Source organism: Leuciscus leuciscus (assembly GCF_965113295.1).
Source record: "Leuciscus leuciscus genome assembly, chromosome: 11".
NCBI lineage: Eukaryota > Metazoa > Chordata > Actinopteri > Cypriniformes > Leuciscidae > Leuciscus > Leuciscus leuciscus.
Genome location: NC_138735.1, coordinates 2285562 through 2304820, shown reverse-complemented (window position 1 = coordinate 2304820; position 19259 = coordinate 2285562). Strand labels below are relative to the sequence as shown.

The following is a 19259-nucleotide window of genomic DNA, read 5'->3' as shown; positions in this document are numbered from 1 at the left end:
TATGTCCACTCAGTCAAATAACCAAAAACAAGAACATGCATGGCTTTTTCTTAAATATATGGCAGTATAATTTTGTTGTCTTGTTTCCTCAGCGGTGATTGAGACATTTTACAGGACATTACAATTCTAATATTTACTGAAGATTATTTCCGTAAAAAAAATAAAAAATAAAAAGTAATCACTACTTTTTCCTTACAATTCTGAAAAAAGAATTGTGAGATAAAAGCCGAAATTACCTTTTTTTGTTATTTTTTTCTGTGGCGGTAACAAAATTTCAAGAAGAAAAAAAAAGTAAAAATTAGAATTTTTTTGCCATTACCGTTTATATGGCAGAAACAAGCTTCCATAAATATCCATGGCAGTCTTCATTTCTTTCATTTTAAATTCAAATGTTTAAGCAGAGCTTTTAATTTCGTCAGAAAACTGCAGGGAGACCCTAAAGCTTCTCTTTTCTTGACTGCAGTTTTATAAATGATTCTCATTACAAATTGAGAAGATGGTTAGCACACGTTGCATATTGAAATCCACAATCTTTACTTGCATTTTCTGCTTGGCAAGTGTTAATTTCAGACCCTTGCTGCAATACTACAGGTGTCCCGAACACAGCCACTAGAACAATATGACCAGGAACAGCTTGGATTTCTTATTCAGACCTTAATTCACATTCTATAAGCTCTTATTCTTTTCTCCCCTGTTGTGATGTACTGGATATCCAAGTGAAATGGCTTTTGGAACAAGAATGTTGGGCAGGAATTGATTGGATGGTTGTGGTTTGCTATTGGCTGATCTCATGTGAGTGACAGGTTCATCATCAGAGAAGAGAAGAGAAGCTGCGCTGCAAGAGGAACTTATTCTGATTCAAGATTACCAGGAACAGGAATGAAAAATAATGAAATCAAGTATGATAAATACTGCAATATTCCTCCAAAAATTTTAATATTGATTTCATGGTGACTTTAAATTAACTCCTTTATTTAAGATTTGTCTAAAATAGCAAACTCTTAAAAAATTCTCTAGTAAAATCACTCCTACTATAGGAGCTCTGCTGGAAGTCCACTTGTCACCCAGTGTGAATACACAGCCAGAGAAGCACACGGGGAAGGGTTAGCAACTGCATCTGTATTAGCATTATCAGCCACTGGGGAAGAAACAGACATGAGATAGTAGCCTGGAGAAGACGAGGCCGTTCTCTCCTCCTGAACGGCCTCATGGGAGACCGAGAGAGGAGTTGATGTGATCTCCATTGCAGTGCTGAGCTCCGGGTCAGGTACAGGTACGGGTCGGGTCGTCAGGCTGGACACTTTCTTGCGTATGGCCCTCATTGTGATGGGGATGGACATGCATCTGGGAAAAAAAACAAGAAGAGGGTGAATGAGGATTTAATTTCCAGAGTACAAGCTGTAGTTAGGGACAAGGCTCACTTTGAAAACACATTTTTTTGTTTTAAACGTCATGAAATCTGTGACTACTACACCCTTACACGTAGGTGAAAGCAATCAAACTAGCCCAAATATTTAGTAAACATGGCAGGACTCTGGAGGATGTGAAGAATGTTTCGAATAAGAGCCGAGTTCTGGAAAGCATCTCATTTTGCTGAAAATAAATAGTTTCCCCCCCAAAAAAATGATTCTGTTATCAAACCAATGAGACTTTGTTCATCTTCAAAACACAGATTGTTAATCAATCTTGAGATTTCGGTCCCTCGTGCATCAAGCAAACTCGTATGAGCTTTATTACCCGGTGTCGTGTTAGCGGCTCCTAAGTTAATAACTAATGATCTTTGCATCGGAAGTGAATCAATCAAAAACTTACTTTAGCTGGAAAACTAAGTTACTTTAAAACTATTCTATAAATAAAGGTGACTTGACTATCATTTCTGATGTGCTCTATTTATGTGCATTTGTCAATGATTATATGTGCAAACAAAATCTATTCGTCATAAAACACAATGGGTCTCATTCATGAAACATTCGTAAATATGTGAGTGATTTGTGCGTAAAGAGACCTTCCCTAAAACTCTTCTCCTGATTCACAAATACTTCATAAACGTCAGATGTGATAGTGAAATGTGTGTGTGTGTTAATGAATTCCAATCAGTCGTAAATGGGACACGCATGCACGCTCATTCCCAATTACCATAAACCCCGCCCATTAAATCCAACTGACAACTATATATGGGCATCATATTATGACACCAAACGAAGGATTTCAACATGTCTTCTCAAAAGCGAATGAAAAAGAGAAATTTCTCAGATGCAGAAATTTAAGTTTTATTAGCAGAAGTTCATTCAAAACGCCACCTTTTATTTTCAAGCGTACATAGTGGCGTATCAGGTCCTAAAAAACAGGAAGCTTGGCAGCATATATTACAGATGCAGTTAATGGAGTTTCATCTGTTAATCGAACAGTCCCAGAAGAGAAAAGAAAATGGTTCGACATGAAGCTTGACTGCAAAAAAACAAATTACTATAATATAACGAATGCTATTACTGGCTCTCATAATAAAAGTAAAAAGAAAAACCGTATGTAATTACTATATATAATATTTTTTCAAAATGCTGTGTAAATATGTACCCGATTAAGGTGAATTAAAATGCAGCCTTATTTTAGAGCAAAACGTTCTGATGTTAAACGCACTATTTACCTGTGGGTGGAGCAGGTGGAGATTTCTTTCGTTCCAACTAACGTTTGGAAAATACGAACATTTTAATGAATCCGAAAATTTACACCAGAACCACTTTACACACAAAAATGAATTCTGCTCGTGTTTCATGAATGAGACCCAATGATCGGGTCTTATCAGAAATGGGTATTAAACCATTCCACTCGTATGCATTTCGTTATGGACTTTTTGCAACATCAATGCTTTGGTGGATAGGAGTTTTCAATGGAGGGACAGAAATCTCTCAGGTTTCATTAAAAATATCTTAATATGCATTTCAAAGATGAACAAAAGTCTTATGAATTTGGAACAAGGGCAAGTAACCTGATGGCAATTTTAATTTGTGGGTGAACTATCCCTTTAAGTATCGAGTATGGTTAACAATGCAACGTTTTTCACATTTGTTTTAACAGTTTCTAAATGTTTCTAGCATGTGGAGTGTTGATGCAAACCGCAAAATGTTGCACGTACCGCATAAGGACTCGGGATATGTAGTCATCCAATTTATGATCCACTAAATCAGGCATCAGAAGTCTGCAGCTCATCTGATGAAAATCCTCCACCGTCACCTGAACTAGTGCAGTAAACATCACGTGTTCAGTACTATACATGTGCAGGATGTGTTAAAGTCCCCCTGTGGTGAAAGACAAGCTTTTAATGTTGTTTATATGTCTATGTGGTGTTTTTAATATGCTTTAAGACAAACCATGTGTAAGTTCATAAGTCGACACCATTGCACTAAAACCGCAGTGAACCAAAGACAGTCTCAAAAACACGCTTTGAAATCGCTGGCGTTTCTGACGTCACAAACTACCTTGTAACCAATCAGATCAACGTGTGATCGTCAACCAGTGGATCTCTGAGGTGAGTGAGTGAGTGGAGGCGGGGCTCATTTGCATATTCATAGAACCACGCATACTAAATGAGGCAAGGGTGTTGAGTTACATTCAAGATATTTTAAGGCATGACGATTTTTTTTAAAGGAAAAAACTTTTAAATATGTAATTTTGGTGATCAAAGATGAGTTTTAAAGGACGCAATTATTGACTACAGGGGGACTTTAAAATAGATGCAAAACAGTTCAATTAGCATGCAATGAATTCCCTTAATGTTAGTCTATACTGTATAGTGAATCCACTGTACATCATTCATAACTAGGGCTGTCACTTTTGTGAAAAAATCCTGTTCGATTTTTGAGAGACATAAGTGTTCATTGAATCGATTGTAAAATCGATTTTCCATATCTAAAGACGTTTCCATTTTAAACGCCAAATATGGGCAAATCCACGGACAACTAACAGGCATTAGGACGAACGTAAAGAGGGCGCGCCGCGCTTGAGACGCGCACAAGTCAGCAATATTTCTGATGATTTATTGGCGTGAAGTTTCGTGCACAATGACAAACAGGCGTGCAACATTCTCGAAAAACAATAAGCAGAGTGGACTGCCATAACATCATTGAAAAACATCACTGTAGTCTTCAACATGGCTGTGTTTACCATTAGAAATGTCAACAACTACGTAGGCGATTGTAGACCATAGCCCGAGTCTGTATCTGTGTGAATGAGACTGTCTGAATACCGGCAGAATGCACATTTTAGTAGTAAAAAGAGACACATTATGCAGAAGTATAATTTGCTGTTATGTGTGTGTGTCAGAGCCTGCAGTTGCTGTGTGACGCGCAGTGTTGTGTGTAACGCGTTACAAAGTAACGCGTTACAGTAACGTAACTACTTTTTTGGGTAAAAAGTAGTGTAACGCGTTACTACTAAAAATTTGGTAACGAAACGTAGTTCCTTTTTCAATTCGCCGCAACGTTACTTTTCCCATGGATATATTTGACAGCGACACTGCCTCAGCTGCGCACTTGAGAGAAGAGAACTGTTGAGAACTGAAGAAAACGATTTAAGGCCATTGCACACTGAGTCCGAAATTCGCATCCGAAATTTTCGCACGTTAAAAAAAACGTTATGTCAATCACGCTTGCACACTGTCTACGAAACTTTCGTCCGTAATAAAAAAATTCGGATCGGGTTCGATTTTCTGCGTTTTTCGCATCCACAGCCAGTATTTTGAGAGGTTTTTTCACAATTCAGAGCCACCGTACAACTAAAAGCGAACGACAAAATCCACAATGGATTTAGCAGCCAATTCGATCACTAATCATGTATTATTTGGGTATAAAATATAACCTGTATACAGCTGTTCTGTCTGCCCAGCGCTTCCGCCGCCCGCTTGCGTGTGTGTGTGTGTGTGTGTGTGTGTGTGTGTGCCCATACCAGACATACTGCCAGTCTCTGTTCAGGATCGAACAGAGATTCGATCACGGAAATTGGTGGTCTTGTTTTTAATATGTGGCTCCAGTATCGCTAGCAAAGCATCAAACTGTTCCACTGACATTCTGAGGTAAATTTTGAATCGCTCGGGATAATTTCGCAACTCCTTGATAAGGAGGTGAAACTCTCCTTCCTCTCGGCGCAATCTCAGTATTGGGTGGACCCAATATTTCTTCTTTCTTTTTCTCTTTTTAAGAAGAAAGAGGGCAACAAAATCATCCCCACTGCTACCCTTGACGAATACATTTTGTATTTTTTGCGTTTTTTTTTCAGCAAAGGTTTAATAAATACGCATCGGACTCAGTGTGCAAGGTTTCTGTGCGTGACGAATTTTAAGGCTGACGAACACGAAAAAACGCATACGAAAATTTCGGACTCGGTGTGCAATGGCCTTTAGTTTCATATTTATGTTTAAATTAAATTAAATAAAAAAATTGCGTGGGCAAACATGATTTAGACCACTTTATTAAGTTTGTTTTTGTAGAAAGACTTTCTTTAAAACGAATTTTGTTTTGTATTAATTGTATCTTAATTTTAATCAATGTTTTACCAACCAATTAATTGCCTGAATTTAATAAATAAGTAAATATGGCACGCAAAATAATCATGACGGCACCAGCGCGTGAACTGGAGCTCCTCTCCATACTGTAAAATAAATGAACCGAAACTCATAAGCTACTTGTCTCACAGACCTGAGAAATATATAGAAAGCTTGAATATGTGTACTTTTAAACAAAATATTTTTTTTTTCTCTCAAAATATTTTTTTTTTCTCTCAAAATCTCTTTTTTTTCTACTCCCTTGCCTTGATAGAGTGAGTCGTATGTCTGAAAACTAAGCTTATGTCTTCTATATCATTTTGTCCTATGTTATCAAGACGCGATTCGCACCGGTGTTAGAGAGCAGGGAAGCTTTATTGGCTGTTGCCGAAATTTAAAGTTCGGTGGATAGGGGAAGCGGAGCGGAGAGAAGTGGCGCGAGCACGCGGCTCATCGCGGAGTGTCGCACTCTACCCCATGATGCAGAGCCGGCTGAGAATAAAAGTTGCCGCACACAGCAGCGCCAATGAGAAGGACTTTTTTTCTTTTGAAATTGATACTATTTTTTATACTAAAGAGCACAAAATAATTACCTGTTATGTCCTCCATTATAACTTTATGTCTACATATTTAGGAACAGATATTGGGTTCTGCCCAAAGTCAAGCAACATAAAAGTAACGTAAAAGTAACGAGTAACGTAAAAAGTTACTTTCCAAACGGGGTAACTAAGTAAAGTAACGGATTACTTTTTTAAAAAGTAACGAGTAACGAGCAAACACTACTTTTTAAAAGTAACTTCCCCAACACTGGTGACGCGTGTTCGCTGCGGGCGTATCGTGACGAGCTGGACGCGCTCCGAGAGAAGGCCGTTAAAATCGATTCCCTATTTTCGTTTTCGAAACTTGCGTTGGTTGGTCCGATCGATTGTGCAATCGATTTTCGAACGTAAAGTGACAGCCCTATTCATAACCGCCCAATGTGTGTAAGGGTGCTTACGGACAGCCAGGTGGTTGCTATCGTCAAGGCTGAATGTAACAGAAAGGCAGTGGTCTGATTCTGGAAGGACTTCACATCTCAAGTCATACTGTAAGCCAGCATCTACAGTATATGAAAAATGAGAATCTTAAATTACACAAATGAGTCTGAGATGGCCAGGAGAACGAGTTGCCCCGTCTACTGCCAGCTGAATGCATGAATAAGTTGCATTATAATAACCTATGTGATGGTTGTGGTGACTGAAACAGCTCTCCATCAGCACATTGATGGCCGACTGATGGCGAAGGACGTTTAGTAAGGCAGGGACGTGGCCGGGGTGATGGAAGGGGACTGTGTGAATTAAGGCTCCTTTCCATGATTCGCGGCCCCATTCGGCCCCGGGGAACACATAACTGTGGTACTCAGAGGCAGGCAATGGCTGAAAAATGTGAAAGACGACAACCAAGGAAAATAAAACAGAGCAAATCAAATGAAGCCGTCCCAAAATAAACACTCTTCTAGCAGCAAAGAATGACAAGTACAAGTCAATGCAAATAACGCTCTGCAACAGTAGCCAGTAATGGACAAAACAACAGTTCTGAATATGCAATAAAGAGAGTTATCATGGCTAATAGTTTTTTGTGTGAAGAATACCACAACAAACTGAATCCCATCTGTCCAGGAGATCTGGGAGTTCTGCTTGATGAGAAGTTGAGGTAGAGGCTCCACCTGCAGGTGTGTCTCAGACATGACCCCATCTGAGTGACGTCACGAGACTGGTTACTTAGCAAAGATACATGATGTTGTTCAAAAACAATGCATTTCTTATAGGACAGATCTCAGGGGATAATGCACCTGTGATTGTGCTCATTTTCTCGATGAAGGAACTAAGCATGGGCAACGGTGGCTGTAGTTTGAGAAGAAAGGTGGCGGGGAGTAATTCTGAGCAGGAGTCGGTGAGCGGCTGAAATACTGGAAACCTAAAGCATAGACAAATCAATCTGGCACCATTCATTCTTCTCTCTATAGAGCTAAACTAGAGTTAAAGTGAACTGGGAAAGGCCTGTTTACACCTGGCCACTGCATGCGAATCCGTTCGTGAAAACACCAGGGGCCAGATTTACTAACAGCTTCTCCAACGCAAAGCCTCTTTTGGCGTTATTGCATATGCATTTGTAGGAGTTTCCCTTTCAGATGGAAAATGTATGGGAGGAAAGTATTTAAATGAATCATGCAAGGTGATTTACTAAGGTTTGCGCTAGTCAGTTCTCTTGTATTTGCGCCATTTACCACCCAAAAATAAGCAGACGCTAATTTGCGCTGCTCTTGGTAGATTGCGTTGACCATTATGGAAATGATCCGGTTGCATCCGTTTTCTTTCATTTGCGTGTCGTCAGTAGATCACGCGCAGAACTTTCCACTCCCATCTGAGCTTTTTTGGTTTTGCGCTTTCATGCTAATTAGTGGATTAGTAAATCTGGCATAAATGCCTTCCAAAACATTTGAGACTTAATTTAAATTGGATCACTCAGACCACTTCAGAAGGGGGTTAGAGATGCCCTCCAAACGATACTGGATAAGTGCAAATGCATCTGGTTGGTGAAGCCATTTATGTCAATTTTACTGAGTATCTTTTCAGCAAGCCGACGCCAAACTGCAGCAAATGAAACGCGCTCAACACACAATCATCTTCATCAACAGACTCAGAGCTGTAAAGAGTACCTGAAAACCATACTTGAGTAAAAGTACAGATACCTTACAGCAAAAATGACTCCTTTACAAGTCACCAATTCCAATACGACTTTGAGTAAAAGTCTTAGAGTATCTGATTTTAACAGTAATTAAGTATTTTACTCATACTGAACGTAGGCTCAAAGATGCACTAGTCCTCGACACCTAAGAGACATGCCAGTGAAAATAAGAAAATTGATTTGTAACATGAGATATCATGATATCACCTAAATATTGCTATAAATAAGGTCAACACAACAGCCTCAGAAACGTCTACAAACTCAAGTCTCAGTTAAGCTCAAGTGTACAAAAAGGCCATAAGTAAACCAGTATCCTTCAAAAAGGTCTCATCAATAAAGTGGATAAATAAAATAACGTTTAAGTAAAACGATATAGTCAAAGTCTACTTGCACTGGATGTGCTGGTTTCGGCCTCATCATGACCTCATCTCCTAAATCAAACACCTGTGATCTGATCTTGAAATCAGCTGATGATAAATAAAAGCGCATATGTTATGATATGAATTTCCATGTTGCGTGGGAACTGAAAATTGTATTTATATTTGTTTGCAGAGACATTTATGTGGCCAAGTGTCAACATGAGATCATAAAACACGCATGACGTGACCAGGTGTAAACAGGCCCCGACTATACCCTCGCCATTCCCTAACTCGACTTGAACCTGGCAACCTTTGTGTTAATACTACTTATGAACATGATCTGTAGTGCTGCCGGGTCTCATTTCTGATGAGATTAACACTCCAGTACTCACCCGAGAGAGTCGACCTGTGGTGGAGAAGAGATCAGCGACTCGATCTGCAGTCTGTGTGAGGTGTCACTGTTTCCCACCATTACCAGAGCAATCCGGCCTCTACTAACATCACCTAGATTGAATTCAACACCACACCAGCACAAGGCTTACACACTCTGAGTAGCATGGAAATCACTTCATACTTGACTCAATGCTCTGCATTACATCTAAACTAGGGATGTCCCGATACCACTTTTTCACTTCCGATACCGCAGCTTTGGCTATTTGCCGATACCGATATCAATCTGATATTTTTATTTTATTACTAACCTAACTAATACTAATAATAATAATAATAATAAAATATATGGAAGCACTTTGCTCAATTAGCCACCTAAAATCATCTCACTCAAATGGAGAACAAATACTTCTCCAGTATATAGTCCACAACAACAGTTGATTATGAAAGACTGGCACCCTTTATTCAAACACTACAAAAAAAACAAAAAAAACAGTACTCTCTCTCTCTCTCTCACACACCAAATTCCATACAGAGGTATGAGGGATTTGTTACTCTCACATTTATTTTATGTCATTAAAGTCTTTAAATGTTCACCGGTTCCCGCCTCCTTCCCATAACAACGAACTGCGTGGAGAAGGAGGCGGGAACCGGCGAACATTTAAAGACTTTAAAGACCTAAAATAAAAAAATAAAAAAACGAAAGTAAAAGACAGCAGCCCCTCACGGACGACTGCTGTCACATAATAAAACATAAAAGAAAATCACCTTGTGCCGCTCTCTCACGGCCCTCGGCCTCGTCCTGCTCGCCACACTAATATTCAAGCATTTAAGCGATGGTTTAAGCTAGATTTCCCCATGGTCTGTGTTGGATAGGTATCGGATCATATTTTTTTCTCTCCTCCGATCTCCAATCTAGCGTTCTGGGCCAGTATCGGCACGATACCGATGACGTGGATCGAATCGGGACATCCCTAATCTAAACATTACATTAATACTGATGCTACTTTATATTTTATAATAGTTACGGATGCACAATATATCGGCCACCATATCGGTATCAGACGATATATGTTTATTTTTAATGTTATCGTTATCGGCCCGATAAGAAAATTTGGCCGATATATCAAACCCGATAAATAATGGATTATTTCCTTCAGCTGAGACGCTTCAGATTCGACTGTTCAACATTAAGGGTTTGAATTGCTTGAAATAACTTCAAAAAGGAAAATAAAGCACAAGTCTGTCATATAAGTTACATAACATTATAATGAGAACATTATAATTGTGTGTTTGGGACATCGCTGTTAATGGCGACTTTTGTAATCAGGATCTCAAATTATATAAAAATTTGGATTTAGATTTATCGGCCAAAATATCGGTTATCGGCTTTCAAATATAAAGAATTATCGGTTATTATCGGTATCGGCCAAAATGTTAATATCGGTGCATCCCTAATAATATTCAAATATAAGCTACTTTGAAAAATGAATAAATAATATAACAGTATATAAATAATATTAAACACTGCATTATAAGTTCCATGTTTTAATACCTGTGTCCGACAACCCCATGAGAACATCTAATGGACTTATGTAGTACTCGACTGTCATTGGAGTTCCTGTGAGGAAGGTGGAGCGAAAGAACGCTTTAATATTTCTAATAAAACGTGCTGATCCGACACCGTTTTCCCCTCGCGTACCGTCTCTGCCCGGCTGGACGTTCCCAATCCTGCCGTTCATAATGAGGTCAACGTGAAGGTCACTTTCTCTCAAAGATCTACGAGTATAAGAGGCATTGCTCATCACTTTATACGATGATACACTCATCTTGAAACATGTTAGTGCTAGTTTCCCTCACCTTGGTAAATGGGATATTTTGAAGAGATCAGTTTCCAGGTGCCGGAGAGCGGAGTAGATCTTAGCCTTGACATCACTGCCAGAACACACTCGTCATAATTAGAGAAATATGCAAATAAATTCTCACCTCCTAATCAGAGACCAGAATGCATTACCTGTCTCCCTGGATGTTGTAAAAGGAGACGAGATCATCCAGCTTAAGAGAGAACTCTTGAAATTTCTTCATCCTGTGGGAATACGAGAACCATTATTACTCCCAGTCTAAAAAGGATATTTATTATATGTTTCTCTTGAAATAAAGAACATTTCTATTTACCTTAACAACTGAAGGAGTGATGGACTGGACTACAAACAAACATTAAAACAAACATTAAAACAAACACATGAATGCAGCTCACAGAATCTTTCCCACACGGTGAATATGAATATTGACAGGTACACGAAAGCGAGAGCACATTACACTGATTTCATCTTCACTCCAAAGGTTGCAGATTCATTTTCATATAGAATATAAACTTTTATTGTTTTTTTTAAATCCTTAAATGGTTTGGCACCAACATATCTTGATTCCTTAGTGAAACGTCATACATCTGACAGATAATAATAATAATAATAATAACTAGATGCGAAAGTTCGTCGAGACAAACTTTAAGTTGGCTTGGAAAAGTTTGAGCCAGAAGTTTAAGTAGTTTGAAGTATTACATTATTTTATCTTTCTCGACCATTTATAACAATAAAATATTGTGTTGCCGTCACATGAAAAACGATCAAATTATCATATAATTGTTCTGGGTGGTGAAGGAAGGAAGGAAGGAAGGAAGGAAGGAAGGAAGGAAGGAAGGAAGGAAGGGTCAATGAATTAGAAATAGTACATAGAATGGCAGCTGATGGAGTCTACAGTAAGGAGTACAATAATAATAATCTTAAGTACAATATCAGTAAGTTGGCTTTTCCAAGCCAACTTAATAAGAATAATAATAATGCATTTTATTTAAAGGCGCCTTTCAAACCACTCAAGGTCACCATATAACAAGTAGCAACAGTAACAATATTAAAACAGAAAATAACAGTAAATAACAATGTCAACAAAAAAAAAACAAAAAAAAAAAAAAAGAAAGAGTGCACAAAGTAATCATGGAAGATAAGCAGTTCTGAATAAATTAGTTTTAAGTTTGACTTTAAATTGAGCTAACGAGTCTGAATTACGGATGTTGACTGGGAGGGAATTCCAAAGACGAGGAGGAACACGGCTAAAGGCCCTATGGCCCGTGGTGGTTAGGCGAGCAGAAGGTGTGTATGGAGGAGACCCAATGAAGAGGAACGGAGAGTTCGAGAACGGTTAGGCTACCCCTAACCCTAACGTCTTCCCATCAGTCACTTCTGATTCCAAGATCTAGATTAAACCTTAGGGGTGACCGCACCCCGAAACCGTGGGATCTGTTACCCGTTCATATCAGACTATTTCGAGCTTTAAATCATTGTTAAAAACTCAACTTTAAATTCCTCTGGTTGTTGAGTCACATTTGTCTGTTGTTGTTTTATGCTATTTTGTGACATCTTTGTATTTTGAGATTACATTTTATTATCTCCGTACAGCACATTGGGCAACTGTAGTTATAGCAATAAATTGTGCTATATAAATACACTGTAAAAACATTTTTACCGTGTTAAATTTACGGTAAAAAAAAGGGCAGCTGTGGTTGCCAGAAATCTACCGTATAAAATATGGAAGTAACATTAAATTTACTGTAAAACAACATCTCATTATCTGATATAATGTTCATTGAATGACATATTGAAGTACTAATACCCGTTTTGTACCGTTGTAATACACTGACCACCACCAATCACAGTGGAGATGAGTCACATGATGAATCAAAGCTCATCATGAACAGTTTTCGCACAAGAAAGGTAATAGTAACATATAGAAGCTGCAGTGTCATTCACACAAACACTAAACACCATCATGATAACACACATGAATTTTAAAAAAATCAAATAAACATTAATTTAACAACATTAAATGTAACATAAAACCCTAATGTACATAACTCAGGGTTCCCACACCTTGGTTAACTTCAAATTCAAGGACCTTTCAAGGACTTTCCAGGTCCAATATCCTCAAATTCAAGAACTTAATGTGGGGACACATTTGTTGTGTTCAATAACAAACGTTGAGGTACCATCGTAGTAGTTTCGTGCGCAAGTGAACGTCATGGCAATGTACAACACAAAGTACCTCACACGGGAAACACTTGACGTAATGCGTAAATGCGCGAGACTAACGTAAATCAAGCAAACTAGTGCGCATAGGTCACAAAGTGTTGGTGAAATAACACATTAGCGGACCAGAGGGAATAATATGGATTTTTTTTTTTCAGAAAACCTCTTGCACAAAATAAAAACTAAATTCAAGCACTTTCAAGGACCTGTATCTGTGTGTGTTTATTTTCCTAAAATTTCCGGGGCCTTGAATAAAAAAATAAAATAAAATAATAATTAGATTCACAAACTTAAGGATTTCAAGGACCCGTGGGAACCCTGATAACTGATTAAACTATGAAGAAACATAGTAATTCCAACAAAAAATACATCATGTGACGTGTCACGCAGGGAATTGTGGGAATGTCAATTTAAGTTTTTTCACTGTAAATTATACAATGACTTGTTCTTTTTTACTTCCGAAAACTGTCAATTTAACGGTATATTTCTGTAAATTCACATTAAATGTACAATTGGATCGATCACAGTTATTCACCGTTTAAAGTACAGAAACTTTGTTAACCAATTAACAGTTTTTCACTGTAGCATTTTTTTACGGTCTTTTACCATTAAACTCATTTTTTACAGTGTACAATAATCCAAAAAAACCAAACACATGTGCCCTTTGTCTCACCACCGGAGCTTCGCCGCGATGGGCCGCCCGCACATCTTCCACGCGTCCTCCCGGCAGCAGAAGCACCTCGATGTAGAACAGGTCTGCGGTCAGATAGCACACCGTCTCAGTGGGGCTCAGGTGTGACCCCAATCTACACACACCAGGAGTTAGTCAGCATCACTGAAGAAGAGCCAGCTGCACTACGAGTTAAGGAAGTAACAGCAAAGAAATATGATAGTGATCCAAGACAATATTGACACAGTATTACATTGGGAGGCATGCAAACAAAGACGATTATGCCGATACAGTCTGAAAAACAACTTCATTTGAACAATCAAGTCAACACAGGTGTGTGTTCTACATCGATATATAGTGAAAAATGACTGTATTCAAACAGGTTTTCCAGAATAATCCCTCTTTCTGCCATTGGTTGTACATATGGGTGGGCGATCGATCTGATGATTTTACATCGTGATCGATCTTGAAGACGTCCAAGGTCTACTTTTCAAGCGAATCGTAGAGATCGTGATCTTTTATGTCCTCGTAATAATAATGTTAAAGTCCCCCGTAGTTAATTTTATATTTAATAGTCGATCTCCGAATGCGAATGAACTGACTCAGAATTTTAGTATTGCTTCTTATCTGAGGATCCTTTTTCAAATACAAGGTCAATATTGATTTTCACTAACGACAAAGCAACAAATTATCCTTGAATTTATATGGAACTAAGCTTTAGGAGCTTTCCATCTTTACTCTCCTCCCTGTTACGGTGCATTCGGAGATCGACTATTTTTGACTGTCAAAATGCCGGCGGACACAGAGACAGTGAGCTGTTCAAAATCTTTCTTTTTAGTAAACTCTGTGTACACACACAATGTTCTCAATGCTGGAGATCATGTGTAGAGCCGCTGGTGAGACTTCCAGCACAGTTTCATGTTGTGTCGAGCCTTCTTAGTGTTTTAAAAATAGTGATTTTGATGCTATCACAGTCGTGCCCCAAGCTCTCCCATTCACAAGGCAATTTGACCAAAAACGAAAACACGGTCAAACTTAAAAGTGGCGTTTCCATTCTAATTATGCTTTTAAAAGAAAGTTTACCTCGGGTAGATTAACAAAAAGACCCTAGGTTGCATTTTGGCGAGTTACGCTTCAAAACTCATCTTTGATCATGCGATGACATATCCATGGAAAAAAAAATCGTCATGCCTTAAAATATTTTGACTGTAACTCGACACCCTTGCCTCATTTAGTATGCGCGGTTCTATGAATATGCAAACTAGCCCCGCCTCCACTCACTCAGCTCAGAGATCCACTGGTTGACGATCACACGTTGATCTGATTGGTTACAAGGTAGTTTGTGACGTCAGAAACACCAGCGATTTCAAAGCGTGTGTTTGAGACTGTCTTTGGTTCACTGCAGTTTTAAGGAGGAAATACTCAGCAATGCTGTCGACTTATGAACTTACACATGGTTTGTCTTAAAGCATATTAAAAACACCACATAGACATATAAACAAGATTAAAAACTTGTCTTTCACCACAGGGGGACTTTAAAACACAGCGATGGCTGTGCTGACAGGCCGAATCACTCTATCATGCGAGTTTCATGCGTGGCAATACATTTGAAAAACAATTTAACAGCAGTAGGGCTGTGCAATGAATCAAATGTTAGTTTCAGTTTAAATTTTGGCTCCTAACAATTATGAAAACTTGATAAATGATCATTGTCCTCATCCTTTCCTTTAAAGCGGTGTGCTTTCGCCCCTCCTTAAAAGCCTAAACTTAACATCCATATCAGTTATGTAACGAGACTGTGGTAAAATGCAGTCTACTGCGGGACATACTTTGATTTAAAAAGAGATATTAATTGTAATAAGAGTTATTAAAAGTGCATTAAACTGCTAAAGAAACTGATCCCAGAGATTTCAGGCACACACCTAAACGGTCAAATATAAGATATAGAAAAGTCAAAATGTCCGCCTTGGCGAGGATTTACATAAAGACAGTTAGTTACGTCTTAAGTGAATCAACAGTTCCATAAATCAGATGAGTGTCATTAGATCAGGGGTCTCCAACCTTTTTTCATTTGAGAGCTACTTTTTAAAAATGAAAGTGGCCGAGAGCTCCTCACGTAGGCTAATGCAATACTCAAATCTCTTAAAATAATGTCTCATAACTCTCATATTAACAACTATCCAAACTGTTTTAGACCTAAGAGTTTTTGTAGGCCTATATGTCACTCTTAAATGTCAGAGAAAATAATTTTTTTTTAGAAAATTGTACTTTGCATTTTATACTGTAAAAACACATAAATAGTTGATCATAGCTGATCATAACTAGAGATGAAATGGCATGAAAATGTAATTTCATTATTATAGTGACCAAAATGATCACGTTATCACTGAAATATACAATTAGCATCAATATGCACTTTTTGTTTACAAATTTTTTTAAATAATAACGTTAAAAATGATGGCCAGATTTTAAAGGAGTGTCTTGCAACATGTTATCTACTAAAAAAAGTATAATAAAAAAAGTATGAGTTTTATAAAAAGTTAAACCTCAAATATTTCACCCTTTAAATTTTTTTATAAAAAGAATGAGTAAAAAAAAAGATAAGTTACAGGCATTTACAAATGCACATTAGTTTATCTTTTATTATTAATAGTAAAATTCGGTACATTCGGTTACGCCTACATTTGAAATAACGAACTCGAGTGCGCAAAAGACGCGAAATGTGAACTTGGCTCGCGAGCGACGTGTTGGAGACCCCTGCATTAGATCCACTCGGTCTTAAAGCCTAACGCAAATAACTGATGCTGTCTGTCATTAATGTTAAAGACAAAACCACTCACTGTAGTCGCTTTAATGAGAATCAATGTATATGTAACTCATACAGTGAAGACTATGGAGTGTATTCAAGGTTAACTCAGGGTTTAATGACTATTTTGACAACGGATTGTTTCTAGCAATACCTTTTTAAATCGTGCAAATAGACAAAAGTCCATAGGCTTGTTCCAGTCTGTATATTCTCGATAGTACATTGTTTTTTATTGTTATAAGATCGTGATATTAAAGTTTGGAAAGATCGCCCACCCCTAGTGGTTCACCAATAACACTGCCACATATTTGCAGCTTAAGAAAGCAACATTTTCCCCTGCAAATGGATCTGATGTTAATGCATAAAAATGTAATCTGAGTCCAATATGTCCATGTAGGAAAAGTTCAAACCCTCTTTGTTTGGCAATCATCTCTAGTCTGGACACCATGCCTGTCAAGGAGGACGCTACAGACAAAACACACAAACAACCAAGAAACTATAAGAGAAATATACATTTTAATGATTTACTATATCAGTTTAATTCAAGGACATCCTCACCGTTCAGCGCCTCATTGATCTTCTCAAGACATTGTGTGATTGGCTCACTAATTCTCCCGTCTCCTTTTGTTTTATCCTACAATGAAAAATATTCCTCACCTGCTAGTTTCACCACAGCAACACTGAGAAATGTTGAGAAGCCCTTGAGGAATGACCTTTTCAGACAAATATATAAGCCCAAGTGTAGCATGCAGTGACTTTCCAACCAACAAATACCATTAGGCCTATGCACCGTACAGCTGCTCAGAGAAAACACTGATTTATCATATTTCTGGAGAGGGACCTGCAGTTTGCATATTATTTTGGCAATCCACAACAGTCTTAAGCTCCACATCTGGAATAGATTTGGAAGGTTGCGCACACACATAATGGCAAACGTCTGAGGGTGATGCCTGAGAGACCCAAGTTTGGACTCTATTTGGCTAATGCGCAATAAATGACCCAAACTCGACCTCTTCTATATGATATCATCCTACTTTAAAATGCGCATATATCTATATCTCTATCTATCTATCTATCTATCTATCTATCTATCTATCTATAAGAGAAAGTTCTGTGATATGTAGCCAAGTATGGTGTCCCATACTTGGAATTTGTGCTCTGCATTTCACACAAGTGCAGACACACTGCAGTGAGTATTGAACACACACACACATTGTGAACACACACACACACACGCACACACACACACACATAGTGAACACACACCCGGAGCAGTGGGCAGCCGTTTTTTTGCTGAGGCGCCCGGAGAGCGATTGGGGGATTGGTGTCTTGCTCAAGGGAACCTCAGTTGTGGGTAATGAGAGTGAAAGAGAACACTCTTCATCCACCTCCTACATTACTGCTGGTACTGACACTCGAACCCACAACCTTCGGGTTACAAGTCCGACTCTCTAACCATTAAATGTACGGAAGCTTCCATCACAGAATTAAAAATAAGAAAGGTAATTGTGACTTTTCTCTCGCACAATTTGTACTTTTTTTCTCAGAATTGCACGATATAAACTCACAATTCTGACTGTTTTTCCTCGCAATTTACTTTTTTCTCTCAGAATTGCGTTTAAATCCTACAAATCTGACTTTTTTTTTTACTTTATAACACACAATAGCGAGTTTATATCACGCAATTCTGAGAAAAAAAAATCAGAATTGATAAAAAAAAGTCAGTTACGCGCCTAGTTACGGTTGCTAAGCCACGATTGGCCTGTGGCGGTTTTCGGGCGTGGCTTAGCGAAGGGTCAATTGCGAGAAAAAAAATCTGAATTGCGAGTTTATATCTCACAATTCTGACTTTGTAACTCACAATTGCGCGAGAAAAAAGTCAGAATTGTGAGATAAAGTCGCAATTACCTTTTTTTTAATCATTATTATGTGGCAGAAACAAGAAATTCCATAGAAATGACACGATAGTGAATAAATTACAGAATTGTCATTTTTGGATGTAGTATTTCTCAAAGGCAGTTTTCTTACCATGCATCTTCGGACTAGTTGCATGGTCTCATTCCAAGATTTATCAGCATATTTGGACTTCAAGGCAGACATTAAAGTTTTGGTCTTCATACTTGCAGGAGCTGTGAAGGCGACAGACCAGCAGTGAATGTTTTAGTTTGTTCTCAGAATTGTTGTATATTTTATAACAATAATTTTAAAAAAGCTGTTTGTTTTCTGGTCTTTCAGCTTTTTAAATTATTTTTATTCTTTATTTATTAAACATTTATGTTTATAACTATTTACAACAAAGCCCAAGATCCACCCAACAATCATTAGACTAAAGTCTTTCAGCTTGTTTAGGGGGTTTGGACACTTGCCAGCTGAAGACCAAACTAAATCATTTAAACCAACTATGACCAGCAAGGCCATTTATGCTGGTTTAATGTTTTCTTGTTTGTTTATTTAAATAAAAAAAGAGACATTTCACTTTACCGCGTTCGCTCTTTGACTCCATTTCGGCCGAGACTCTTGTTAATTACGTTTAGACTGCTGCTCAAGAGATGTATCTCAAGATTAACAACACATAACGTCGAGGAAAGTATAAATATTAACGTTCAAACTTCCAAGATACTTTCAACTAGTCTCTCTATGCTAATTAATCGAGTTCCCGCGCTAGACACTAATCAGCGGCGCGCGCTAC

At 38.1% G+C, this 19259-nt stretch overlaps 1 protein-coding gene across 1 annotated transcript; it reads right to left on the bottom strand.

The window, feature by feature from the left end:
• Nucleotides 1-960: 960 nt before the first annotated feature.
• med1l (mediator complex subunit 1-like) lies at nucleotides 961-19194 on the bottom strand. Its single transcript, XM_082183813.1, has 17 exons — nucleotides 19052-19194; nucleotides 18599-18699; nucleotides 17129-17204; nucleotides 16981-17035; nucleotides 13768-13900; nucleotides 11188-11216; nucleotides 11027-11098; nucleotides 10873-10947; nucleotides 10715-10791; nucleotides 10568-10633; nucleotides 9015-9126; nucleotides 7368-7492; nucleotides 7167-7270; nucleotides 6753-6951; nucleotides 6534-6635; nucleotides 3134-3236; nucleotides 961-1344 (listed from the first exon to the last, which is right to left on the bottom strand). The coding sequence occupies exons 1-17, from the start codon at nucleotides 19071-19073 to the stop codon at nucleotides 1032-1034; spliced, it is 1764 nt and encodes a 587-aa protein (XP_082039939.1). The 5' UTR covers nucleotides 19074-19194; the 3' UTR covers nucleotides 961-1031.
• Between the last annotated feature and the right edge of the window lie 65 nt (nucleotides 19195-19259).

Bases quoted from the DNA above. Each gene is read 5' to 3' on its own strand.
- med1l (XM_082183813.1), bottom strand. From the start codon at position 19,073: ATGGAGTCAAAGAGCGAACGCG. The intron at 10,634-10,714 runs GTACGCGAGGGG...CCTTCCTCACAG, and splicing joins CGTCCAGCCGGGCAGAGACG to GAACTCCAATGACAGTCGAG. The intron at 1,345-3,133 runs GTACGTGCAACA...TTTTTTTCCCAG, and splicing joins ATATCCCGAGTCCTTATGCG to ATGCATGTCCATCCCCATCA.